General features: G+C 41.8%; 1 protein-coding gene across 1 annotated transcript in view; it reads right to left on the bottom strand.

The window, feature by feature from the left end:
* The window catches only part of TBC1D5 (TBC1 domain family member 5), a 491706-nt gene that overhangs the window by 40772 nt on the left and 422987 nt on the right, over positions 1-27947 (bottom strand). The window contains exon 21 of the mRNA XM_065398859.1: positions 23075-23238. Coding sequence (XP_065254931.1) covers positions 23075-23238 — 164 coding nt within the window. The remainder of the gene's footprint in view (positions 1-23074; positions 23239-27947) is intronic.

Below are 27947 nucleotides of genomic sequence, written 5' to 3'. Positions count from 1 at the left end.
AAGGTTTTATGATCATGACATTGTGATCCTAATTTTTCACAGCTCATTGCTTTGCAAGCTGCATTAAGTTGGCAGAAGCTATGTTCAAGGCCTCTGAAACTATGCAGTATATACAATCCAAGATCTCAAGAAAAATGATTTTAGAAGGTGCCACTCTCACCAAAATGTTTTTTTTTGCAATTGAAAATAAATCAGTCTTTTCACAATACATGTATTCTGCTTCTGCATAATAAATATCCAAATATCAAACTGTCAAGACGTCAAAGAAATTGATCAAAATGCAAAACAAATAGGGCTGTTAGTTCCACCCCCTTTATGTTATCATATAACCTTCACTTTTGCTGTCCAAGGAACGAAGAGCACAACTATATTTAGTATTTTCTTTGTTATGTACATGTTTAAACTGAAGGGAAAACAAAATATTTTTCAAGAGCTAAAGAAAATTAAATGATCTGATAATTTATCAAGACAGATTACCAAAGACATGAACAGCATTATTTTAATAAATAAAGTTGAATGAATTTGTAAAAGGTTGATATAGTTTCTTGGATCTCATATTCTTTATGTTTTGCAGAAGTTTACTAATCACTTAGAATATTTAGCATGGGAAAAGTCCATCTGCATTACAGCTGAATGATTCTGAATCTGTAGATACTTAGCAGCAATAAAAAGTGTCATATGCAGAAATGAAGAAACTATCTTCAAAGGGACTACTTAATCTGGCTCATATAAAGTTATTTATGCTAAACTCCTTGAACAATAAATTCAAGTAGATAATTACATTAATTTAAGCCCCTCCTTAGATCCTGTCAAAATGGCAAGACAAAATATAGTAGAATTCAAACCTGTCAATATTGGAACATTGATATTCTTTTAAAGGGGAAAAATAAAGTTGGAAACAGGGAACTTACACAAATACATATTCACTAGAGGGTCTTTTTTCATGCTTAAATGCTTATTCACAACATAAGCACAGAGTACGTGTTCAGGTTATCAGTGTCATTTTACATCTGCCTATTATAACTTTCAGATACATTGCAGACAAATGAACACACCATGTTCATTCTTCCACTTATTTTCTTTACACAAATGTAGCCTGGATAGAAAATAGCACCTAATGTTTCCATTCTGTTGCAATAGTCTATTTCAATTCTGTTTCTGACTCTACCAAGCCAATATATAAATGATGAACCCATGACAATTTTGTGCTGTTTGACACCCCGGGAATCTTTATGTTCCATGCCAGCAGCATGCTTGCCCACAACACGTGCTGACATTTAAAATCATTACTTCCCACTGATGAGTAATATAAAATGGAATTTAAAAATAAACATGGTGTGATGTTGCACCCCATAATGCTTTATAGAAATATGCTTATGAGTGTAAATATGACATAAGTGGAATATGTTTTATGCTAGATATGCCATGTAACATATCTTTGGAAAGGTTATGACCTACTGAATACAGTCATCCTATTTGTATGCATCTATCATTTTTATATCTGCCGTTATGTCTGTTGGCTCTATGCTTGTATTTAAAGTGTTTGCTGTAGGAAGCACATAAGGCAGATTTGGTCAACATAGTGTGAAGGGGTTATTCAAGTAATTGGGAGTACTTAACTAACAATGGAGTTTGGGAGACGCCAATCCACATCTGAATTTTCCTGGGAATGTTCAAACTAACATGTAAACAATGGCATCGGCCTGCAAAAAGCTGAATCATTCTTAGACATGTGACTTGCCCAGGTGACTACAAACTACATCAGGTTGAGGGGATTTTACACAGGAGCACAAAGGGGTTTCCACCCACAAGAGAAAGACTATACAAGCCCCTGGAAACCCCTCCATTTTGTCTTCAGCTGGCTCAAAAGATAGCCTCTCCACCCCAAAGAGATGTCTGAAAGAAACTGGAACAAAGGACAGTAACAACGGGGGTGTGAGTGATTGCTGGACCCAGACTAGGAAGGAGTCTAGTCTGTCAAAGAAGCTTATTGAAACATCTGTGAGGGTGAGATTTACCAGCATTTAGTTTCTTACTGTATTAGGCTTAGACTTGCATGTTTTTGTTTTATTTTGCTTGGTAATTCACTTTGTTCTGTCTGTTATTACTTGGAACCACTTAAATCCTACTTTTTATATTTAATAAAATCACTTTTTACTTATTAATTAACCCAGAGCAAGTATTGATTCCTGGAGGAGCAAACAGCTGTGCATATCTCTCTATCAGTGTTATAGAGAGCAAACAATGTATGAGTTTACCCTGTATAATCTTTATACGGGGTAAAACAGATTTATTTGGGTTTTGGATCCCATTGGGAACTGGGTATCTGGGTGCTAGAGACAGGAGCACTTTCTAAGCAGCTTTCAATTAAGCCTGCAGCTTGTGGGGGATGTGGCTCAGACCTGGGTCTCTGTTTGCAGCAGGCTAGTGTGTCTGGCTCAACAAGACAGGGTACTGAAGTCCCAAGCTGCCAGGAAAAACGGGCTCAGAGCTAGTCCCAGCACATCAGGTGGCAGTCCCAAGGGGCTTTCTGTGACCCAGCCCGTCACACATGGAATCATTATTATTTATACTCCTTAAGCACTTCAGAGCCACAGTCACAGACCAGTACTGCACTGTGCTAGGTGCTGTGCAAACCCAGAACAAAAAGATGGTCCCTGCCCCAGAGAGCTTTCAATCCAACGATAACACAAGAGACAACAGAGAGATCAATAGACAGACAGACAAACAGACAGTACAAGGATGCAAGGATTGGTCAGCATGCTAGGTAGTGGTCTTAGCACGCCAGCAACCTAATCATGGCCAAGCTTTTATAGGCATCTTGGAAAAGGAGATTTTTAAGAAGGATAACTAGTTAGTGTTGTGGATGATCCCGGACAGCTTCTCCCAAGTGTGTGGGGGCAGTATGAGAGAAAGCATGAAGATGCTTGTTTGAAAACTTAACAAGTGGGTAATGGAGCTGGCCCTGGAGGCAAAAGCTGACATCTTGGTAGTGAATGAGAGAGGATAGGTAGGGTGGGGGATGGGCAATGAAGAACCATGAAAGTGAAGACAAGTAGTTTGTGTTTGATCTAGTTCTTTATCACTTGTTGGTGGGGGAATATCCATGCAACTGTAACATTTAACTTGAAGTACTTTCTACTTTTATATTTTTCATAGCAATACTGATAAGTGCAGAAAAATAAATTCCTTGGACTTTTTCATTAATAAAACTATGGAATTAAGAATATATTTCATATATTCATAATACTTCCCACAAAGGCACATGGAAAACTCAGAGCCTACTCTCATACATGGGGGTAGGGTAGGCTGACCCTCATGCAAAAGGAGGTTTAGCCTTCAAATTCCACAGAGATATAGGCCATTCACACAAGCTACCAGACTTTCTGTGCTCCCTGCTAACTGTGGAACCAAACTTATGGACCTCAATCAGATTTTGTATTTTTTACATCTCAATGGGTGCCAATTTTATATTTTAAATATATTTTCAATGCTACCAACATATTCTTCACGCACAGCATTTTGATACATTTTTAAAAATAGATATTTCATTCCTATGGACAGTGTGCACAAGGTATAAATAACAGTCATGGTGGTGATGCTTTATTTCACATCATTCTTCATTGATTTTCATCTGCTTGCACCATCACAAGGTAGATATGAAATAGGCTTAGTGGGGGTGTCCTCTTGACACCCACACGTCCTTGTTTTGATTCTGCGATGCTGGAAAGTGTTAATGGCTCCCATCAATCACAATCTAGTCAATGGGTGCGCTGAGCACCCTTTATCAAGGCTAAATGGGGGAGCAATTAAATGCCCCTTTGTGTGATGATGGGTGTCTGATGAAAGCCACTGCCCAAAGCACTGGCCAGTATAGTATGGACTGAGCCGTATGGGCTGAGGAATTCACTGGGAACATAAGAATGGCCACATTGGGTCAGACCAATGGTCCATCTAGCCCAGTATCCTGTCTTCCAACAGCGGCTGCCAGATGCTTCAGAGGAACTGATCGCAAATGCAAGGGTGGGGCATTGATTGGCTGGAGCTGTATGTGTCAGAGGCAGAAAGCAACTAGAAAGCCAGGGAAAGCCAGTAGAAAGAAAGGAAGCCCTGAGAGTATAGCCTTGGGACAAAGCCAAGAAAAAGCTCCTTTTGGGTAGAGTACTCACTGAGAAAGCAAATTTGGATTTCTGAATAAGGAAATTGCCACTGTTTGTTCCTACTGTGTTCAGTGAAATGAGAATTTGTGTACATTCTTTGTAAATAAACAAGATTGCACCAAAGAAATATCTGACCTCGATAACAGATTTCTCCTCCTAAAGCAAACACTGGCTAACCGCTCAGGACAAGGAACAACAATAGGTTTTGCAATACCACGGAATGCTAATTTAGCCCAAGTTAAACTAGTCAGCCAACCCCATTAGTTTTCTGAGTAATTATACCACCAATGACTACCTTAATAACTTGAAGTCAATGGGGCTACTCTCTTGCTGAGAGATGCTTCAGTGATTAGCGGGATCAGGGCCTTTAAGTGCATGGTGGTTTAATGTTAGCCAAGGAAAGGAAACAAGTGCAGTAGAGGTCCTTGATATCTGAAGGAAGTTGGGCATTGCAAGAGCTGCAGAAGCATGTTTTGGAGTTTATTGTGTTTCCTCTGCCTTGGCCACCATCTTGACCCACTAACCTGCCGGACAGAACTCCTGCTCTTGCTATATGGCATTATACCTTTCAAAACCTCTCAAGAATTCCAGAAATTAGCCCACCTGAATTAGGCAAACAGGGAAAAAAATCCTGAAAATAAAGGTCTCAAACTCACCATTGGTGGGGGGCTGTGGAGAATAAAAAAAATTCAAATATGCAAGGAAGATCAGTGGAAGAGTCAATACAACTCACAAGAGCTAACATAAAACAGATAACTTGCTGATTCTACAAAATAATATTAAATCATTTGCTTCAGTGTGGTCTCCTAGGAGGATTGGGAACAAATGCCAGAAACAGGTACACATTTTCTAAAGGAGGAGGAAGAGTTCAAATGGCTTGAGGTGATGCCAAACCTGGTGATAGACAAATTAAGATATTAGAAGTTAACAAGTGGCAGACCCAGATAGGGTTCCTCTCAAATTCTGAAGGAAATGAGAAACCAATAGGCAAACTATTACACAGAATATAGTCTGGCTTCATATACTGACTCACACTGTCAATGTATCTCGAAGGGCTATATTTAAACTTATTGAAAACAGCTGAGATACAGCACCCAGTCACTGGAAACGAGGAACTTAATATTGTATGCTTCAGGAAGTGCTAAAGGAAAGACCCAGGATTATTACAAAGCTAGAAGCTTGACTTCAACTCAGGAAAACGTTGAAAAAACTAACAAAACACAGAATCAGAGAATAACTAGAAAATTGTGATTAATGAAAGTCACCAAGAACTCACTAAAGGAAGGTACAAAAATATTAGAAGATTTTTCATGCCCTTTAAAAAAAGTTACAATCTTAAACAGAACACAAGAAATGGCAGATTCAGCAGTACAGTAATACAGGCTTTTAAAAATGGCAGCACCTAAAGTATTTCTGAGATAACAAAGAATTGCTAGGAGAGTCAGGACTCTTATCTACCCAGGGCTTTTGGCTGGTATTTTCAAGTGAGCTAGGTGGTCAACGCCCATCAAATTTCCAAGCTTAGCATCCTAAGAATACATACTATTGTAGAGCACTAGTATGCTCATCCCCGTGACTCCTTCTCTGTACACCATTAATCATAGAGAAAGACACAGCATTGCCTATGAACTTTCCAAAGCTATGTACGTATGTGCAGAACTAGTAGAACATTGGCAAACAACTGAACGATTGCATTTCAAAATCCAGTGTACATGCACAAAGTACTTAAAAAAACAGTATGACTTTGACAAGTCACAGCCAATTATCAAGAGACCAACAAAAGTCACATCTCTGACCTAGGAACTACCTCTTGCCAAAATCCACGTTTCTAACGCATGAGTGCTGTTCACAGGAAATCACGGGAAAAGTATTTTTGTTCCTACTCTTTGATTTTGAAAATGGCTGAACCATTATGGTTGATTATATTAAAGAAAAAAATGGTAAAAATTTACTTACTTACCCATATATTTTCTTAAGTTGGCACATGATGCTCTGTGATCCATTACTCATCTTATTCCTGCTCATCTTCCAAACAGGAAGGAGCCTCTTTTTTTCTTTAGGCCCTCCCCCCACCCTTCCCTAACTTCACAATGTAGTGCCAGGAGGTGGAGCTATTCAGAGAACTGATCGCCTCTCCAACACCCCAGCCAACTGCTTATGCTGAGAAGACAAGCTATAAATTCTGATTTATAATCATTATGAAAGATTCGCTGTTTCCAGGCAGGATACTTCATCTTTTGCATCTTATTAATTTATTATACAAAAAAATGGAAATGAAGACTTAGATCCCAATATGAGAAAATCCCATTTCTCTCTCTCTCTCTCTCTGCAGGAATGTTCTGCAAGAGAAAAAGGACTGATTGCAACATTTCCCCTCCAACTGGAATTTGATGCAAAAGTAAATGACGCCTTGGGTGGAGGGCCACGAAGCAACATGTGCCAATTCAGAGAATGAAAAATTACAACTAGCTAAGCGAATTATACCTTTCACTGCTGCTCTATGATATTTTACAAGTGGGTTGTAGTCAGCAGCAAAACAAATCCCCACAAACAGGAGGGAAACTTAAAACATGAAGAAAACTGAATTGAGAGGGAAAAAACTCTTATCTGAAGATTGTTTTTTGTTTGTCTGGAGTTTTTGCTTTTATTCTTTCTCCTTCTTCCATCATATGAAAGGTTTTAATGAAGAAAACCAAGAATGAAACTGCAGAATATAATAATATAAAGATAACACTTCTACTTTAAAGTAACAGATAAAGGAAAAGAATATACCGAGACTGGGCAGCCATACAGTAAAATTGCTTGAATGAGGTACTGTGTTGTCCTGCCAGGAAATGGCAAGGTTCCTGAATAAGTGACCCCTCACAGAAGAGGAAGAGGAGCGTAATTTGTGAAAAATCTGTAGGAGGCCTGACAAATTCCTGAATTTATCCAGCTGGAAATAGTGAATGATTTGCACCCTTCCTTAGGCAGCCAACTAATCCTAACATTTTCTTCAAGCATTAGCTTTGCATAAACAGAATTTGAATGTCTCAATCACAGCTAAAGAGTGAAACTAATTATCCTGGTAGTTGAAGGGCTTAGACCAGGGGTCGACAACCTTTCAGAAGTGGTGTGCCAAGTCTTCATTTATTCACTCTAATTTAAGGTTTCGCGTGCCAGTAATACATTTTAACGGTTTTAGAAGGTCTCTTTCTATAAGTCTATAATATATAAATAAACTATTGTTGTATGTAAAGTAAATAAGGTTTTTAAAATGTTTAAGAAGCTTCATTTAAAATTAAATTAAAATGCAGAGCCTCCCGGACTGGTGGGCAGAACCCGGGCAGTGTGAGTGCCTCTGAAAATCAGCTCGTGTGCCGCCTTCGGCACGCGTGCCATAGGTTGCCTATCCCTGGCTTAAAACATAAGGAAAGCAAATTAAAAAAGATTGGTTCAAGTGAAAACCAGAGAATCCTGGTGCAGCCCCGAGTCTCACCTCACCAGGGAAAAGGTGCACATAAGGATTCCAGACAGATTTTGAAGAGACACAACTTGAAGGTCCTGGGAAATGTGAGAGTGCTGCTAAAGACGTAGAAGGAATGTGCTACAAGGAATCTGTCTCCTAACACTGAGCCTTGGTCCTTCAGGAAGGTAGGACTCAAACCCAATCAAGAGCCCATCTAGAAAGAACTGCAATATGTCCCTGGTTGTGAGATACAGGGGAACTTTGACCTTTCAAGAGCACCACCAGGTTCAAGTTCGCAGAACCCTTGAAATGCCCAGATTTGAAAACAGTTTATAGAATTGAGCAGGAAGTTCATGAGTTTTCCTGAATATTCATGCTCTAGAAGGTAAAACCTCTTGGGTTCAATGTGCTGTAGGTGTGAAAGTTTGAGGGGATCCTGAAATAGAATTTCCCACTAATCAGAAGTTTCAAGGATGCTGAACTGACATCTGAACGAATCTGAGACCATGAGTTCCTAGGCTACTACTTTTCTGTTAACTTCAAATGATTTAGTTCTTGTTCAATAGCATCCCATTGGCACCTGCTTAAATACGTAACCTACATACTGCTCTTTTGCTCAAATGTATGTGGCTTTAATCCTTAGATGCCTTATATTGTGAGCGCCTCAGAGCAGAGCCCCTTTATGAGGGCTTGGAAAACACCCAGCAAATAGTTGGCAGTACTATAAACAAACAATCAATGTAATACATAGTCAGCAAAACTTTCAGCTCCAGGAAAAAGAATTCCTCCTGTTTTATTCAGGATTTTTAGCTTGTGCTTTTTTGCTCTAGTGTGCAACAGTTGTTACATTTCATGAGTGGCAACCAATTCTGGATGGAAACTTAAGGAAGAGAACCACCTTTCTAGCTGCTATAATTTTAAAAAGCTGTTCTGATGAGCGTCCTAGGACAACCTCTTGCTTGGAATTGAGTGGGACTATCTGAGCTCCTACAGTGCTGCAGAAAAGAATCTGATTCCTGGTTCTGATAATCACAAAAATTTGTAGCCTTCAGAGGTGCATCATGACCAGTGCACAGAACCCTCGGATTGCCTTGATATAATGGAAACTGGTACCAAATATGGATAACCTCAGCCATGAGTGGTTTTTTAAATCTGTTGTTTTGGTTTCAGAACCTCTGGGAGTCACACCTGCCCCCCAAGGAGAGAGAGAGTGACAGAAGCAGTGACAGGGCATGGGTTCAAGTTACCGACCATAACAAGGACTGGCTAAGGCCCTTGTTGGAATAATTGGGTCAAAAATACCTAGTTACTGTAGCAGTCTGAAAGGAGCGGGGCATCTTGTGCTGTGGGTTTTTCCTAACCCTCTGATTTAGCAGCTTCTTGAAGATGCTCCTGGACACTATATTTCACTTCAGTCAGAAGAAGAAAGCGGGGGGAGGGGACAAAACAGCCAAGGACCTCTGGCTTGTTGTTTCCAAAATGCCAGGACCTGCTGCTGAATTTCAGCCTCAAACAAGTGAAGGCTTGCTTGCCACAGTGCTACTGCTGTAGTCAGCCCTTGTTGCCATGTTTTACTTTGGCCTGGAGCACCAAGTGGTCAGGGATCCCTGGCTTGGAGGTTCTGAAAAGCTCGCTCCCACTGCTGCACTGCTGAATCCGCGCCCCCAAATGGCGTAAGGCTTGTGTGCCACGTTGCTTCAGAGTGGTGCAATATTGCACCACTGATCCACCAGCAGAAGCCTCTTTGATCCTAGCTGAGCCTGCTGCACTGCTGTGTTTTCTCTTGCAATACCACTGTCTGGAAGGGTCCTGTTTTAAAAATATCTTCTCCCTACCAAGGGAGCACCAAGGAGAGGGTGAAAAATAAAAATATACATATCGTGAAAAAAGCTCCTGCCTGGAGACAGAGAAAGGAGAATCGAAGGGAAGGTTCTGCAGCTTCCAGTGGAGGCAAGACACTGGGGAGTTAGAGAGGCAATCGGTTCTCTAAACAGCTCCACCTGCTGGCAGTACATCCTGAAGCTAGAGAGGGCTTCTTTGGTTAAAAAAACCCCCCAACAAACAGAGAGAGAGAGAGAGGGCCCCATGCTTTGACAAGGAGGAAAACCCCCAGTTGTAATGGGTCATGGATCACAAGGTGCCCATAATGCAGAATACAAATTATGCCCACACTGACAACAAATCTGGCAAATTTAGCTTGATATAAAAACCGAAAAGGGAATAAAGAATTGTAAATGGCCCCCTAGAACAGAAATTCTGGTAAATTTAGCTATAACGGGGCAGATGGAGCCTCATGATTCGTGGGTGCACTCTACTAAGCGTTTCTTGTTGCAGTCAAGTGGGACACTGGTCAGGCTCAGCAGCACCCTCTGCCACGGCACCGCAACCTTAATCCAGGCTCAGCGTGGAGGGCAGGGTCTGGAGAATGAGCATGCCCCACACTCACCCAGCAGTGGCACGAGGCTGGGCCCAGCACTCCGCTCTGGGCGTCGTGACCAGGCATATGGTGTCGCAGCGCCACTCAGGTTTGTGACTTTAGTGGGATTAATGGTTGCTGTGGGTGCAAATGAACCTACTATAAAACCCTGAAAAAGCTACTACTCAGGTATAGGCATTGTTGCACACATTGTCTGTAATACTTTAAAAAAACATCTTACTGTGATGTTGCTTTTATATCAATAAGTAGGTACTCAGATTATATGGTGATGAGTACCACAGAAATGATAATAAATATATAAACGAAGTAGGGAGATTTCTGATCCCCCCCCCATTATGATTATTTTACTATTATGTTTGGCTGGCTTTTTGCTTTTAATTCTAGATATACATACATTAGTGACTGTCAGACAAATGTGAGACTAAAACAGTCATAGTATTCTGTCCATAATTTAAAACCCCCCTCCCCAAAGTTTTCTGATGTTAAAGATCTTTGAAATAAGATATTAAGTATTCTTGAATCCATATATTTCTGGAGTGAATACAGTGCATGTATTGTGCTCCTACACTGTGTTTCTAAAATATTTAGTAAAATGTTATTGAATTGCCTACTAGGTGTGATATATTTATGCAATTATTTTTTTCTTATTTTTGCTGTCTCAGTGCTTTAGTTACAATATTTCCTCCATCTAATCTTTTATTAATAATTCCCAAAGCATATATTTTGTTATAGATTATAGACCCCAAATAATAAATTCTCATTTAGTTTTCACAAGTGATTTCTTTTGCCACTGCAAAATGTTGATTTGATTCATAATATAAAAAGACATTTTTGAATTATGAAACAATACACTGAGCAACATTTCAGTCTTTCCATTTGCTTGTTAAATATACTAGATTTATTCAACCACTATTTATATTTTATTCACTTTAAAATGTTTCTTAAGCATCAGCTACATAAGAGTTCAAGTGAAATATTCTCTATTCCAAATGATACATTTGTTCTGTGATGTGATTCATAATATGATTCAGTATGCAGTTTTGGAGTTGGACCTCATTATTTAGATCTTTTAGGAGCTCTGATTATAATGTTCAGAATTTAAAAAGGGTAATGCTTAAGTATAGTAATTATGCAAGGACTCAAAACATTTACGAATGTAAACATTTACACTAACTTGCTACAATAAAAGTACAAGATCTGCTGTTTTTGTGGGGAGAAGCTTGATTTAACTGAACATGAAAAAATTGCAACACATCCTAAATTGAAATATAAAACTACAATTTCTTTCAAGGAGAAAAAACAAATCATCTAGATTTGGAATGGTACTGTACATATTTTTTATGAGAGCCCAGTTCAGTTTCCTAACATTTGCAAAAATGGAAACTCAGGTAAACTATTAGATAATTTAAAGAGAGAAAAAAAGCAGAGGGTAAAATTTTCAAAAGCGCCTAAGTGACTTAGGAGCCTAAGTCCCATTGACTTTGGATGTCGATTTGACTTGGGCTTCTAAATGCCTATGTCACTTTTGAAAATGGGACCTGGACTCCTAAGTCATTTAGGCACTTTTGAAGATTTTACCCAGAGCCTCCAATCAGTCAAGATTTTGAAATGTTATTGCATCTTCCCTAGCAGCCACTAATTATTGTCCAATAATTTTAAAACCTCTTGTTGCCTTCTGCCAAATTATGTAATTCTACACTGTTACTATGTAGAGATGGGTCAGGATGTGGAAATAGGCATTATTACTGGTACACATGATTTCAGCAGGACTTAAATATTTAACCCTCTTTTAGCCAGTAAAAGACTACAGATTATTGGCTGTTCTACACATTTCTAATGTCTTCCAAATGGCTTTACAAATCTGCTCTCTATGTCAGCATACTGACCTCAGATATGGCTGAAAAACAATATGGTTTTGTTGTAATTTCATTCACTTTATGTAACTATAGCAGGGGGTTCTCAAACATCATTGCACCGCAACCCCCTTCTGACAACAAAAATTACTACACAACCCCAGGAGGGGGGACCGAAGCCTGAGCTCGCCCAATCCCTGCCACCCCAGGTGAGAGGCCAGATCCCCGCCGCCCTGCGGGGGAGAGGGTGCCAAAGTCCAAGGGCTTCAGCCCCAGCAGGGGGCCTGTAATCTCAGCCCCACTGCCCAAGGCTGAAGCCCTCAGGCTTCGGTCCCAGACAGTGGGGCTCAGGCTTTGGCTTCGGTCCTGGCCCCTGCAAGTCTAAGCTAGTCGTGGCGACCCCATTAAAATGGGTTCGTGATCCACTCTGGGGTCCCGACCCATAGTTTGAGAACCACTGAACCATAGTTTTCATTTGTATAACTTCTTGTTAAACTTCCTAGAAATTCACTTCCTGCTTTTACCCCACCACAGTTGTTTTTATTTAAATGGAATTACTTGAAGCATGAAGATGTGTAACAGCTGACTATGAAGCGGTCATCAAAAACCTTTTTATAAAAATTACATAAACATGTCAATACATGTAAGAGAGAAAGCTTATTTTATAAGACATTTCCTTTCCTGATGCTCACAGCTCTTTGATCTGAGTAACAGCAACGCTGTGGCTACACAAGGAAGGAAACTGAAAACAGTGCAACAGTTCCAACAGATCTAAAAAGTACCTCTACAAACCTTGGTCAGATGACCTGGCAGCCTGTCAGATTTAAATGCTTTCTATTTCCAAGGTTAGAACGGCATTGAAAAACTAAACAAATGCCAAGTTTCAAGTGTCTGAATTGAATTTGGCCTCATATCAAAATCAAGATAATCACATCGGAATGGCAAAGCTGGAAAATCAGTTTCAGATTGATTCATTAAACTTAATATACTACACTCAAATGTCAGCAGAGGTGGGTTTTTTATATTAGACCCAGCACACCCCAAACTATTGATTAAGCAATGAGATGTTACAAGAAAACATTTATAAGTTCATTAAGCAGTTATAATAATAGTTTAAATTATATAACATTAGTTTCTAGGAATGTTTTGATTGTCATTAAGAAAAGGGCATTGCATTGGGACATTTGTATTTCTGAATAAATGTGAGGTACATGTTAAATATGAATTCACAAACATTTTGTTAAAACACTATACTGTATATACTCGTTCATAAGCTGAATATTTTTGGTAAAAAAGTGACGCATCAAAGAGCGGAGGTCGGCTTATAAATGGGTCTACACCAAAATTTGATGATTTTAAACTCTATGGAACCACTTCTCGCAGCTCCCATTGGCTGGGAACGGTGAACCGCGCCATAGGGAGCTGAAGGGTTCCATGCCTGCAGACGCTCCAAGTAAACAAAATGTCCCGACCCACCAGTGGCTTACCCTGACAGGCCGGGAGCCAAAGTTTTCCAACCCCTGAAATATAGGATCGGCTTATGAAAGGGTCATACAGTTTTTGCTATTTTGACCTATCCATTTTGGGGGGTCGGCTTATAAACGAACGGGCTAATGAACGAGTATATATTTAGGAGTTTAAAGAAATAATTTAGCCCACATAAAAGGTGCATGGAAGTAAAAAAAAGTCTCTAAGCTTACAGGATTGTATAAAATGCACAAAAGGAAATACTTCTACTCAAGGACAATGTGTGCATGTATATGATGTTATTGCCACAACTATTTATTTTGTTATCCTCTTGGATTTTTATGCTTTGTAGTCTATGGCCAAAATTGTCAAACTTGGGTGCCTGAAGTGAGGCAGCTAAATCAGTGGTTTGATTTTCAGAGGTGTTATGCAAAATGCAGATCCCAGGGCTTGTCTACACCAGTGCAGCTGTGCCGCTGTAGCGCTTAGTGAAGATGCTACCTATGCCTATGGGAGAGCGTCTCCTGCGGGTGGAGGCACTCCACTTCCCTCAGAGGTGGAAGCTGTGTTAGTGGGAGGGCTTCTCCATTGACACAGTGCTATCTGCACTGGGGGTTAGGTCGGTATAACTATGTCGATTTTCCACACACCCGAGAGATGTAATTATACCAACACAAGTTTCTAGTGTAGACCAAGCCTCAGACATCTGTTTTTCTAACCAGTCTGATGGGTTATATAAATTACAAACATCAACTCCCTGCAAAGAGACGATAGCACGTATAGGGAGGAAAATTGTATGTCTGATGGTGTCACTTAAGTCAAACCTGAGAAGTAAGGAAACAGCTGATAAGGCCAACGATAATCTTGGATACAACAGTTTCCATCTTAACACTTCTTTGTGGCCAAAAGCCAAGCCCAATATCTCCTGCCAGAGACAGGTGTCAGACAGCTCCAATGTTTGCCAAAACTAAGAGCTAGTCAGCCCTGCTATTTGCCAAGAACAGGAACTGATTGTTCTTAATGCTTGTAGTTGAAGGAAGGTGATCATAATGTGAAATGAAGGGCTGCAAATCTGTCCAATTTTCCGCCACAGTCTGCTCATAGGGTGGGGGAGATAGGTAATGAGAGGAAATGACCCCGGAGCTCTATTCCAGGGATTCCCAAACTTCATTGCACCGCAACCTTCTGTTGTCCTTCTGACAACAAAAATTACTACAGGACCCCAGGAGGGGTAACCCAAGCCTGAGTCCGCCCAAGCCCTGCCACCCTGGGGTGGGGGGCAAAGCCAAAGCCCCATCTCCGCAGGCTGGGGGGCCAAAGCCGAAGCCTAAGGGCTTCAGCCCCAGGCAGGGGGCCTGTAACCTGAGCCCTGATGCCCAGGGCTGAAGCCCTTAAGCTTGGGCCCCAGACCCCAGCAAGTCTAAGCCAGTCCTAGTGACCCCATTAAAATCACTTTGGGGTCCTGACCCACAGTTTGAGAACCGCTGCTCTTTTCCATCACAACTGCTGCTGCTGGGTGGATGAAGGGCACCAGACTGCTTTTCATGTAACAGTTAAGCTGCTCCTGCTTGTGAGGAGATGGCCCCAGAGTCTCTCTTTCCTGCCAAGAGGGGGCCTTAAGCCAGGGGTGCTGGAACAATGTGTACAGTGGGGGTGTTGAGAGCCATTGAACCAAACTGTAAACCCTGTATATGATGGAAACCACTTCAAGCCACAGGGTGTGGCAGCATCCCCAGCACCCCAAGTTCCAGCACCAATGCTTTCAGCTAAAAATTTAAATAGCACTTGTCTCTGAAGATAGTAACAGTGAACATATTTTCATCGGTCTTTGGATTTAGGAAATACATCACTTTCTCAGCACTTGTTTAACAGGAATTTTGCTGTCTTAGAGGAGTAGAGACCCTCAGCATGAGGAGTCTTGCTCCTGCTTGTCAAAGTGATTCAGTTGGAGGCAGTGAATCAAGTTAAGAATCAGTTTTGACCATGCCCTTTCCAAGCAAAGTCCAATGTATTGGTCATGACTCAGAACTTGAAAAATGTATGCAAGTTACACCCCTGTTTATCCCATAACAACCTTGCAACAGCAGCACATTCCCTTGAGCTGGACATATAATGGATTTTTTTGGTTTGCTGGCATTTCTGGAAATTTTTTTTGAAAAAGCTGTAGTTTTAGGTCAAATCGAAAATGAGTGTTTTGGCAAATCAGAAAGTAAAAAAAATTTCAAGTCACGTTAAAACAAAACTTGGGTGGGCGGAGAGAATAACCCCCCTTACAACCTTTAGCCCAGGGGTTAGGGCACTCACCTGGGATGTGGGAGGCAATTCCCTCCTCTGCCTGACATGGGGAAAGGATTTGAACTTGAGTCTCCCACATTGCAGGAAGTGTCCTAGCTACTGAGTTATGGGATATTCTGGGGTGGGTCCGTCTCAGCCTCTCCTGTTGAAACTGCTACACTTTGTGTTAAGAATAAAATAGTCATTAGAGCAGGGACTTGAACGTGGGTCTCCCACATACTATGTGAATGCCCTTAACCCACAGGTGGCGGGTGTAATAGCAGCTGCCAACCCACCACCTTTCAGAACGCAGATGCTTGGGCTGTGGTGGCCCCAACTGTGCTCTGCCTCTTCCTGTCCCTGCTCTGTCCCCCACAGGCCACCACCGCCTTCCCCTGTCTGAGTCCCTCCTCTCCTCCACACCTCTCCCCTGAGAGGCCGTCACTGCCTGCCGTGTCCCTCCTCCTGGACAAGGGGGCTTAGAGGAGAGGGGAGAGTGGGCGGGGAGCATGGACGGGGCCATGGTCTGGGCACCAGGGGGAGCTTAGAATCATAGAATCATAGAATATCAGGGTTGGAAGGGACCTCAAGAGGTCATCTAGTCCAACCCCCTGCTCAAAGCAGGACCAATTCCCAACTAAATCATCCCAGCCAGGGCTTTGTCAAGCCGGGCCTTAAAAACCTCCAAGGAAGGAGACTCCACCACCTCCCTAGGTAACGCATTCCAGTGCTTCACCACCCTCCTAGTGAAATAGTGTTTCCTAATATCCAACCTGGACCTCCCCCACTGCAACTTGAGACCATTGCTCCTTGTTCTGTCATCTGCCACCACTGAGAACAGCCGAGCTCCATCCTCTTTGGAACCCCCCTTCAGGTAGTTGAAGGCTGCTATCAAAAGTTGAAGGCTGCTATCAAAAATTGAAGGCTGCTATCAAAGCTTCTGGCGCTCGGGCCAGCCTCCCCAAATGCGGGAGGCACGTGCCGACCATGCCTTAACCACTAGGGTAATAGAACCATTCTCATTGTCTTTCTCTGACTGAATGACTATTCATTGTCATTCACAGTGGCAATTCCTATTAATTCATAATGGGTCTCGCACATCCCAGGTGAGTACCCTGATTACAGGACTAAAGGTTCTTGTATAAGGGAGGTCCTCCTCCACTCTTCCCAGCATTTTGTGAATCTAATCCTGTGTTTCTATCAAAATGCCTGAAGTCAAAACACAAAATTTCAAGTTGGGTTGAAATGAAATGTTTCATTTTGATATTTCTGAAACATTCTGATTTTCTCAGTTTGGCTCTAACTATTAAACTTGACATGAATTCGCTAATTGTTTTGGGTTGACAAACTGCATTTTTTACAAAAATTGCCCTGCTCTACCTAAATTATTGCAATTTCCTCACCATAGGGCATGTGTTTCTGTGTATATGTTTTCCTCCTCTCACACTTTTCTTAGCAAAGACCTTTGAGGGTGGGAAATGGGTTTTTCTGGTGTCCATAAAATGAGTAATGGCTGATGTTTAAATACATCAAAACCATTTTTAAAAAATGACTGATGTATGACTAAGTGCCCACTAGAGTCGCTTTCCATAAAAAATTCCTGGACATAATCCAGAATATAACTAGGATTGGCAAAATGTACAAAATATCAAACAGTAATACAACTACCCATCTACCAAAAAGGTACTAGATCAGCCACAATATAGTTAATAAATTCAATAATAAAGTGAACCCAATATGTTTTCAAGTCCTTTGCCTCTTTTCCCTCCCAAAACAGTTCTCAATGAAGCAGCTATAAATTACTGGCCCGAGAGTAATTTACTTAATCTACTTTGGGACACTGGGCTGCACTATTTGTTCCCACCCCCCATTAGGATAACTAAGCATTATAAAATATGTGAGGAAATACAAACAAATGACCATCCTTGGCAATCAAGAGCAAATTTAAGTAAAACTTTTCTGTTAGTAGCTGACCTGAAATAAAACACTTTTATGTTCCATAACAAGGCCGTCAAAAAGCTGAATACGGGGAAATAGGTTTTAGTGGTCTGAAGTACATACGGCTCATTTTTTTTAGTTCTGAGGCACTACAGTGTAAAGCATATGATGTAATTTAAAGAACCCTTAGGAAAATTTGTGCTCTGCTTTCACTGCCATGTTATGAATTTACTGGTGATTCTGAGACATTTTCATAAACGGACCATAACACAGAGACTACAAATTTATTTCTTTGAAACATTCCCTCCCTCAATCTTTCTTCAAGTCATCCAGTGAAAATAAGAAAAGAAAATACAAAGTAATAACAGAAGTGTTGGGAAAATCAATTACTCAGAAAATGTATAATGGGATTCTCAAGGGACTCTAACCAAGCATGAGGGGTATCATAGAAAATTCTTGTACATCTAGTATTACAGTATAAAAGAGGCATTAGTCTTAAACTCCATTTACACACAAGAGATTAAGCATGATAGCCAGACCACAAGCTGTAGACATAATTGGCTCAAATTTAGATCCTGTTAAATTATACCCATAAAATATATACATTTATACATTACTTAAAATGTATTTTTGTAGGGATTTTAATGTGTTTTGTTTTACTTCATCTCAGGCAGGCAGGGAGAGAGATGTAAGGTTTCCATTCTGCCCTTTAACTCAACCCACTGTGCCTCAAGCAGTGCCCAGGAGTTAATGTTTCTTGCATTCCTGGGCCCTGATTCTGCAAGCTGTTCTGCACGTGTAGCTCTCTGTGGATGCAGGGAGTCTGCCTGCACTAGAGCAGTTCAAGTGGAGCTTATTCTTGGAACTGGAAAAACACTACTTAAGGTATGTCTATACTGGCAGAGTTACAGCACCGCTCAGAGAGCGCTGAAGGGAAACCGTTGTTGTGTGTTCACACAGCTGCCTGCGCAATAGCGTGTTCACACTGGCGGCACTTGCAGCGGTGCACTCTGGGCAGCTATCCCTCTTCCTCTTCTGCCGCTAAGAGTTGTGGGAAGGCAGAGGGAGTTGCAGGGCATCCTGGATCCTGTCCCGATGCCCCGTGATGCATTGCTTCGCATCCCAGCAATCCCTGTGCTTCCATCTGCTTTTGGCGCCATCTTTCAACGGTTTGTGTACTGCACGCTCTGCCTCTTTGTTCTGCAGGAATGGATCCCGCACTGTTGATCAATATGCTGCTCACTCTAACACGTCACGAGTGGCAGTGGAGTTATTCCTTAAATTACAAAGGCAAGAGGAGTTCGACATTGATCTCGCCATGCATAGTAGCTACGACATGAGATTGCTTGTGTCATTCATGGAGATGCTGACCACAGTGGAAGGCCACTTTTGAGCTCGGGAAACAAGCACTGAGTGGTGGGATCACATCATCATGCACGTCTGGGATGACGAGCAGTAGCTATAGAACCTTCGGATGAGGAAAGCCACATTCATGGGACATTCATGGGACTGTGTGATGAGGTCACCCCAGCCCTGCGACGCAAGGACACGAGAATGAGAGCAGCCCTGTCGTTGGAAAAGCACGTGGCGATTGCACTGTGGAACCTGGCTACTCCAGACTGCTACCGATCCGTTGCTAATGAGTTTGGAATGGGTTGACGGAAGTATGCAGGGCCATTAATTGCATCCTGCTCCAAACACTGGCCTGTTCAGGAAGCTGCAAGCAGGGACTTTCTTCCCGGACCAGAAGATCACTGTAAGGGAAGTTGAAGTGCCCATTGTGATCCTGGGAGACCCTGCCTACCCCTTAATGCCGTGGCTTATGAAGCCATACATGGGGCACCTTGACAGCTGCAAGGAACGGTTCAACAGCAGGCTGAGCAAGTGCAGAATGGCTGTTGAGTGTGCTTTTGGCCGTTTAAAAGCCCGCTGGCACTGCCTATATGGGAGGCTGGACCTGGCCGATGACAATATTCCTATGCTTATAGCCGCATGCTGTATGCTCCATAATATTTGTGAAGGGAAGGGCGAAAGCTTCACTCAGGGCTGGACTGCTGAGGCTCAGTGCCTGGAGGCTGAATTTGAACAGCCAGAGACCAAGGCATTAGAGGGGCACAGCGCAGGGCCATAAGGATCAGGGATGCTTTGAGGCAGCAATTTGAAGCTGAAAGCCACTAATATTTGTTGTTATGCTCGGGAGTGCAGCGCTTGTAATGCTAGGAGGTGATTGTGATTGGTGCAGACGATGCACTATGAAGGTGTAAGAAAATTGCCTGTTGCTTTGCAGGGCTCTTTTTGCTTTCAATTAATGGAATAAAGATTGCTTTCAAACCAAAACAATTATTTTATTAAAAAACAACCGGAGGGGAGAGAGAAACAAAAAAAGCACATCAGCACTGAGGGGGATAGGGGAAGGGAGGGTCCCAGGAGGATGCGGGGTCTCGGGATGATTAAAGATTTGTGTATGTCCAGGTATCATATCCAAGCTTCTCCTCTGGAGTCCAGTGCAGCGGGTACTGTACTTCAGCAGGGCTAAACTGCAGAGGAATGGGTGTTGAGTGCAGTGGGTACCGGGAGTCCGCAGGGCTGGACTGTGAGGGGGGAGGAGTGGAATGCAGCGGGTACAGACTGGAGCCAGGAGGTTGATAAGAGTCTGTTGGTGGTGTCTGGGGAGTGCATGGGAAAGAGTTTTGCGATAGCGGCTGCAGGGGAGGGCGGGCGCGGAGCTGCTCGGTTTGCAGTGCTAGTAGTGCCTGGAGCGCGTCCACTTGGTGCTCCATAATGTTTAAGAGCCGCTCCGTGGCGTCTTTCTGGTGTTCCACGTTCTCCGTTTGGTCCCTCTTCTAACTGTCCCGCCACTCCTTCAATTCCTGCTTCTCGGCTGCGGAGTGCATCATGACATCATGTAGAAAGTCCTCTTTAGTTCTTTGTGCCTGCTTTCTAATTCTGCGCAGCCGTTCAGCCAGCGATAACAAAGAGGGAGACTGGGCTCCCAAAATCATATCTGTGAAGCCAAAATGCAACATTTTACAGAAGCAGTATTGTTTGCAACACACGGACCACTGATTCAGTGATTTAAAACACAGCCATTATTCACATACCTGTCACTAACTGGCTGACCCCCGGCAAGCACACATGAGCCACAAGACCCCCACAATGGTGAATAACCGCAGGGGCAGGGGAAATCAGTGTTCCAGGACCGTACTGTACACTGGGCATGTGGCTCTTGGGGAGAGCCAGCACTGTAGGGGTGGCCTTATAGTCATTACTGTACCCACATTTTCCACGGGCTGTGTTCATTATGGAAGATATCTCGCTGCTGAGGGTGAGCAGGGAATCAAGGGAGGGTCTTCTCCAAGCCTGCAGCTTCCGCCCTGGCCCTTATGTGGTTCAACTGTGTGCAGCAATGGTGCCCCCCCCAACCCCTGTGATGGCAGAGTGGTGCGGGAAAGTTACCCTTAATGGGGCAAAAAACAATGCAGCTCCACTTACCAGGGGCCTCCACTCCTGTTTGTGCTTCGCCAAGCTCTGCCAGCTGTGACTGGCTAGTCTCCTCCGGGGTAGAGAAGAGCTCCTGGCTGCATGCTTCTCTGACCTCCGAGTCGTCCTCTGCCTCTGGGTCCCTCACCCCCTCCACATCCTTGTCCAAGATTTCCTCCTCCTGGCTCGGTCCACTCTTGACTGGCACGCGAGCCACTGAAGTCTCCACTGGTAGGCGTTCCGTAGCTCCTTCACTTTGACCCTGCACTGCAGTGTGTCCCGGTCATGGCCCCTTTCTGTCATGCATTGTGAAATCTGTCCGTTGGTATCATAATTCCTACGGCTGGAGCGCAGCTGGGACTGGACAGCTACCTCTCCCCAAATGCTGATGAGGTCCAGCAGCTCAGCATTGCTCCAAGCAAGGGATTGCCTGGTGCGTGGAGCAAGCATGGTCACCTGGAAAGATGCTCTGAGACCACTGCACGCATCAACGAACAAACAGGAAGGGGACTTTCAAAATTCCAAAGGAATTTAAGGGGTGGGGCTCACAGCTGGTCACCTGAGGGCAGGTCAGTAGAGTTCAAAGCGATGACCAGAGAGGAGAGAACAGGCATTGTGGGACACCTCTTGGAAGCCAATCGCAGCACTGTAATCGACCAGGGTATCTACGCTGGTGCAGAAAGCTGTACACCTCTTGTCTCTTAGTTTCTGTGCACTAAGTGGCTTGGCAGTGTGTACACCTCAGGAGTTACAACGCAGAAAGCTGCTTTACTGCGCAGAAACTTGCCAGTGTAGACAAGGCCTTATATACTTGTGTCTTTAGGCTCCCCAATAAAATGAAAAAGCAAATAACTCCCACTCCAGTATCTTCATTATTCCCAGTATATTGTTTGAACAGATCTGAGTAAAAAGCAGAATGGACATGTTTTCTTCATTTGAAAAACAAGTAGGCAAGGTCTTAAATTTAAAAATATAATAATTAAAAAAAAAAACTTTTCTAGTAAGGCAGCAAATTTTAAATACCAAACAGAAAAATCTATATTATTTGTAATCTTAGGGCTAAAACTTTAAAGTTATGACATTCACAGTTAACGTTTCCATTCTGTCTTTACCTTATCATTGTGCGTTTGTATTTCTGGGATCTCTGAATATTGAAAGTTTTGGTATAGTACAGAAATTTTGCTATTACAGTTACTTGGTGAAATTAACAGGAAATTCTATCAACAAATTTGTAAAAACACAGAAAATGTACATTTTGCCTCCATTTTTGAGCCCAAAACTCTACAGTTTTTCATTACATAAATATGTCTCTAACAATCAGAAAGATTATGTGAGGCTGATGGCTGAAGAAAATGTTTTTTTAAGTTTAAATTAATTAATTTTTATTTCAGTGAAGGAGCTTGCTCCCATAACATATAAGATTAATCAAACTAGATCTCCTCTAAGCTCTTTAGTAAGGTGGTAAGTTCTTACACAGCACCTACTACATCAACAGAGTTCCTTAGATGAAAGCAACAAGTTTTTTAAATAAGAATTTCTTGTGGCTTAAGAAAGTGGATGCTTGGAGATATAACTGTCATTGTAGGATACAGATGTGACAGACATTGCGGGAAACCTCTAATATATTAGGGAATTTGAGGGGCACCAGATGGATACATTTGGATCTGATGATTATAAAGTCCGTCTCTGAACTAGTTATTAGTTTCGGGCCCACCCTGGAAGTCTAATGAAAGAAATGAACTTGCAGGAGTGTCTCCTCTGATCTGGCCCACAAGAGACTTTCAGGGGCTTCAGAAGATCAAGTCGGGTTGTGGGATTGAGTGTCAAGAGCAGATGCTATTTAGCAAAAAATATTATACAAATATCTTCAGTGATTTCTGTTTTGTCATTAATTTCTGCTTGGGAATATTTTCAAAGGCAAACAATTAATAAGAAAAAATATCAATTCCAATAAGTGAAACAATGTGTCATGGAAAAAAAACAAACCCAAACCAGCTCACAATGTTCAGGAACTTACAGACTCTTTTCTGCCCATAGTTTTGCTGTGGGAACGAGAACGGGAGATGGTACTGAAAAAGAAATCTTTCTTGGATGCAGACAAAGGAGGAGATCCTGTGTATTCACGTCCTGCAGACAAGCTCTCTATGCTTGGAGATGAACTGACATTTTTTGAACTTTGGCCTGTAAAACAAGCACAGAGCAACAAATCATTAAATCAGTGGAAAAGTGCTCTATCAAGTACTTTGTGTCTCAGGCTATGTCTACACTACTGTGGTAAGTCGATCGACGTACTTTAGGTCAAGTTACCGCGGGGTCTACACTCTGGGGGGTCAAAGGGAGATTACTCTTCTTTTCGGGGTAGAGTACAGGGATCAACAGGAGAGTTATCTGCAGTCAATTTGGCGGGTCTTTACAAGACCGCTAAATCGACCGCTGGTGGATTGATCTCAGAGCGCTGATCCCTGCCGTAGTGTAGACCTGCCCCCACGTGTTGCTCACTGAGATTCATAAGCAGATCAACACAGAATGACATTTTGCAAAATTAAAGTGTGTCTGTATGCATTGTGACATATGGAGAACTACTCTGACATACAGGCCTCTGTATATTTCTAATGAGAGGGCATAGAAAAACAATACCAAATCTTAATAAGTACATATGATACCTAGAGGTACCTTAGTAATCTGTATGACACATATAATTAATATGTGAAGATTGATGTGAAGCCTTCAGTCTTGCACACAATATGTGGTGCAGGAAAAGGGATGGAAATGGAAAAGATTTTTTTGTTTAATGAAGTCATATATATAAGGTTGTGAAGAAAGACTTTTATGATGTTCTATTTTCTACTTGTCTTCCATCATTGGGAGTTGTTCTGAATGACTATAGTTCAAGTACTAGGATTGAGAATTAAGAGCCCCTAAGAAAGGAACTAAGATGTAAATATTTTAATAGATGCAAATCAGTTTAATCTTCTTGCACCAATGAGAAACAAACAGAGAATATGGTTGATTTCACTTTGAGAAGTTACACCAAATTCATAGGAATCAGTTCCAACTCTCAAAGACTTTCCTTTATAAATGTTACTATCATTTGTTTCAACATGTCCAGAGAAATCCATACTAACTTGCATTAAGCTTATTAGGGTTGCTAAATAAATATAAAAAGAAAGTTAATTCTCCCTTCTGATCCGCTAGCCCCCAAACTGTATTTTCCATCATAGCGATGCAGAGCTAACACATACACTCAGAATTTAAAAATTGTATCTTCCTATATGCCTGTGCAGCATCAAGCACACCAGGCAGTGCTGCAATACATAATTAAAATAAAATAAAAAAATAAATTGAATTCACAATATTATGGAAAGTTTGAGCATATAAGTTCCTGGCTCTTCAACACGTAATAAAATTTGAAATATAAAAATAGGGCTCGTCACCTGTTACACTCTATCATTCATTAGGCGTTTAAAGCCTATGGATATGTCTACACTGCAATTAGACACCCGCGGCTGGCCCGTGCCAGCTGACTTAGGCTCCTGGGGTTTCGATTGCAGGGCTGTTTAATTGCAGTGTAGACTTCCAGGCTCGGGCTGGAGCCTGGGCTCTAGGACCCTGAGAGGTGGGAGGGTCCCAGAGCTTGGGCTGCAGCCCGAGCCAGGAAATCTACACTGCAATTAAATAGCCTCACAGCCCAAGCCCCACACACCCAAATCAGCTGGCCTGGGCCAGCACGGGTTTTTAATTGCAGTGTAAACATACCCTACGTCTTACTCTGCCCATTTTCTCTGAAGCATAATTTAGAAATATGCACATCAGAATATTGAAAGAAAGCTCAGAGTACACCCAATGGACTTTATACTCTGCCTCATAACAGCTGATCCAATCAACGTTCTCAACAGCTGAGCTGAAGCATTTTGAAGATAAGGAGATGCGAGTTCCAAAAAGGAAATATTTGTTTCCACTGAACATTATGTAAAAAAATAGTTTATTTTCACTTGCCTAATGTTTGCATGGCACTATGGCACGTGGAGCTACACTTCTCCAAGTCCTATGGATTTTTTGTTTAGTGCAGTGGGGAAAAAAATTTCAAGGTCCCTGAGTTCACAACAGGTAAGGTATTCAGGGAGCTAAGACAGCTTTCACCTCCACTGCTGTGGTTGATAAAGATGAAATATGACAGTGGTTTTAAGAGAAGAACAACACCTACAAATAATAATATAGAGAATGTAGATCAAGAGCTTCTCTTCTCCCTGTCTCATATCACTCAAGAACAAGGAGACATTTAATGACTTTGACAGGTAGCAAAATCAAACCTGAAAAGGAAAAACTATTCACACAGTGCATAATTGCCACATGATGATGTTTAGGCCAAGAACTTAACCAGGAAGGAAATCTAGAGTTATTACAGTTAATGCTAATCACATCTAGGAAGAAATATAAAAATGCTTCAGGGCTTAAGCCACTCTACAACGATCAGAGATTAGGATGAGGCCTTCATAGGGGGCAGTTTACTGTGGGGTTTCTTGCACCTTCCTCTGAAGCATCTGGTGCTGGCCACTATCAGAGAGAAGATACTGGATTAGATGGCCCACGGATCTGATGCAAAATGACAATTCCTATATTACCAACAACGTTAGCCTTGGCAAGAAACAAAAACGTTTATTTAGGTCAACAGGGTTGCTTTTAATATTGTTTATTTAAAATATTAATTTAATAGCCCCATAACAAAATCAACTAATATCCCAGTTTTCATTAAGTGATGTACTGTCACTAGGGTTGCAAAGATGAATTGGGATGGAGGATAAAAGCGGAGCTAGGGTTTTTAAAAAAGCTTTTTTAAAGGTGTATATGGGAAAGTAGATCTAGTATAGGGGCACAAAATCCTAATGTGAAAGGAAAGTTAAATACTATTGCAGTGAAAAAAGTTATAAAATGCCACGAGAAATTATGGACCAGGATTATTTTTAGTCTTCTGTAATTATTTTCTCTCTCACTTCTCTTTTCTGATTTTGCTCCTTCTGTGAATCGATATATAATTAAGACCCTACTTGAATCACGGGATGATTGTCAAATAATTGCAGCTGAATTGTGGACAAGACATTGAAAATGGCGGAAAAGTAATAATAGACCTTTATTAATTGCAGTAATTTGGAAAAGCCAGAGAAAACCTATTTCAGAAAAATTTGCTGGAATAATATAAACATTCAAGTACGATGTTATGCCTGCTACTTTTTTTTTGATAACCAGACATTTTGCTGCATCTATATTACAGTCATTAATGCGAAGGGCTCCTTCCATCAGCCCCGGGTGGCTGGGGTCCTTCTGTTAGTGCTTGGCGGCCGGCAGCCGGTGTCCCGCTGTCAGGCACCTGGTTGACAGAATGGCGGTGGAATCCTAATATTGCAGGATCTGCAATTTCTGCAATATCACAAATTAGGTAGGGCCTTATATTTGATTTCATGCATGCTTATGCCTGTGAATTCAGTGTACACTTTACAGTCATCACATTGTATGGTCAGCTATTCTGACTGTGAATCCCTTTTGTTTTACTAACCTCTATGACACCAAAAATCATTCACACAAAGGAAGTGACCCGCACGCACAGGTATAAAGTTACTCACTGGTTTTCTGGTAAATCTCCTTACAATCTGCCCTTGGTTTTACTAAAGCTTATTGCTGCTTCAGCCTTTCATGCCAATTTCACTCTTGTATATGCTATATATAATTGCATACAGCTGCTAGCATGGTCTGTATTTTTTAATGGTTGTTGCTTAAACTATTCTGAAAATTTAACAACTCCCTATCTGTGGGAAATCACATTCCTCCCTCCAATATGGACTGCAGTTTTACTCCTCGAAATGTGTTTCCATAATAAATCCACACCACACAACATAGAGATAAAACAATAGAAAACTACAATAGAAAACAAAGTTAGAAAAGGCTGCGGAAAGCAAGAGAGATTAAGATACCAAAAAGCCACATGGAACATTAACACCACAGATCAATCAAAATTAGAAGACTAGGGAACACAAGTCTACTTTTTGTTTTTATATATATTTAGAAAATACATTAGCACTGTCCATTGTCATCTAAGGCCTCAATCCTAGAATAAGGTCCACCCATGCAAAGTCTCCTAGACATCCAAGAGACTCTGGTTGGCTGGGTCCCATTGTAGAGTTCTCAATAGCATTCTGGTACTTGCAATATGTACTGCACATAATACTGGGTTTAATTTTTTGATAAAAATTATAGCTTTTCTTAAAGAAAAAGTATAAACCGAAACAAACATGTGATCTTGGGAAGATGCTTCAAATGAAAACACTATTTAAAAATAAACAACTGGATACATTGAAATCTTGTCTGAAGAATTGGCCAGGACACAGAAGTAAATAAGACATCACACACTGCAGAATCAGATGATGGGTAATTGAGCAGAATGCAGGGAGGATTGATTTGAATGTTCAACAAGCTTCCAGGGGGGTAGAAAAGGTGATGAATAAACCTTTTCCCACTTTTCCCCAAATTCCCTTTAATCTCCTTTTGCCTTCCTCTCCCTCATTCCCCAGCAAGTCTGCCTCCTTCTCTCTACATTTCCCTGCATTGACCTCACCCTGCCTTCTGTCTCTCAGAGCTTTCTGTCCCATCCTCTAACACATCCCCCCTCCCTGATGCACCCACAGTTTCCCATTCCCTTCTCAACCTTTACATGGTCACTAAGCAACCACCATCTTTCCTGAAGACAGCCTGGCTTCAGCCCCATTGGAAAGTGTGGGTGATGGTGGCCATCTTTGCTGTGGGCAGTCTCATTTCACCTGAAAATGCCGTAAGGAATGGCAGATATCATTGTGAGGGAAACCCAAGGCTTCAGTCCCATAAATTGTAATGGGAGATGG

Source organism: Emys orbicularis, chromosome 2 (assembly GCF_028017835.1).
Source record: "Emys orbicularis isolate rEmyOrb1 chromosome 2, rEmyOrb1.hap1, whole genome shotgun sequence".
Taxonomy (NCBI): domain Eukaryota; kingdom Metazoa; phylum Chordata; order Testudines; family Emydidae; genus Emys; species Emys orbicularis.
Note: the sequence above shows the minus strand (reverse complement) of the source record. Positions and strands in the feature narration are given on the sequence as shown.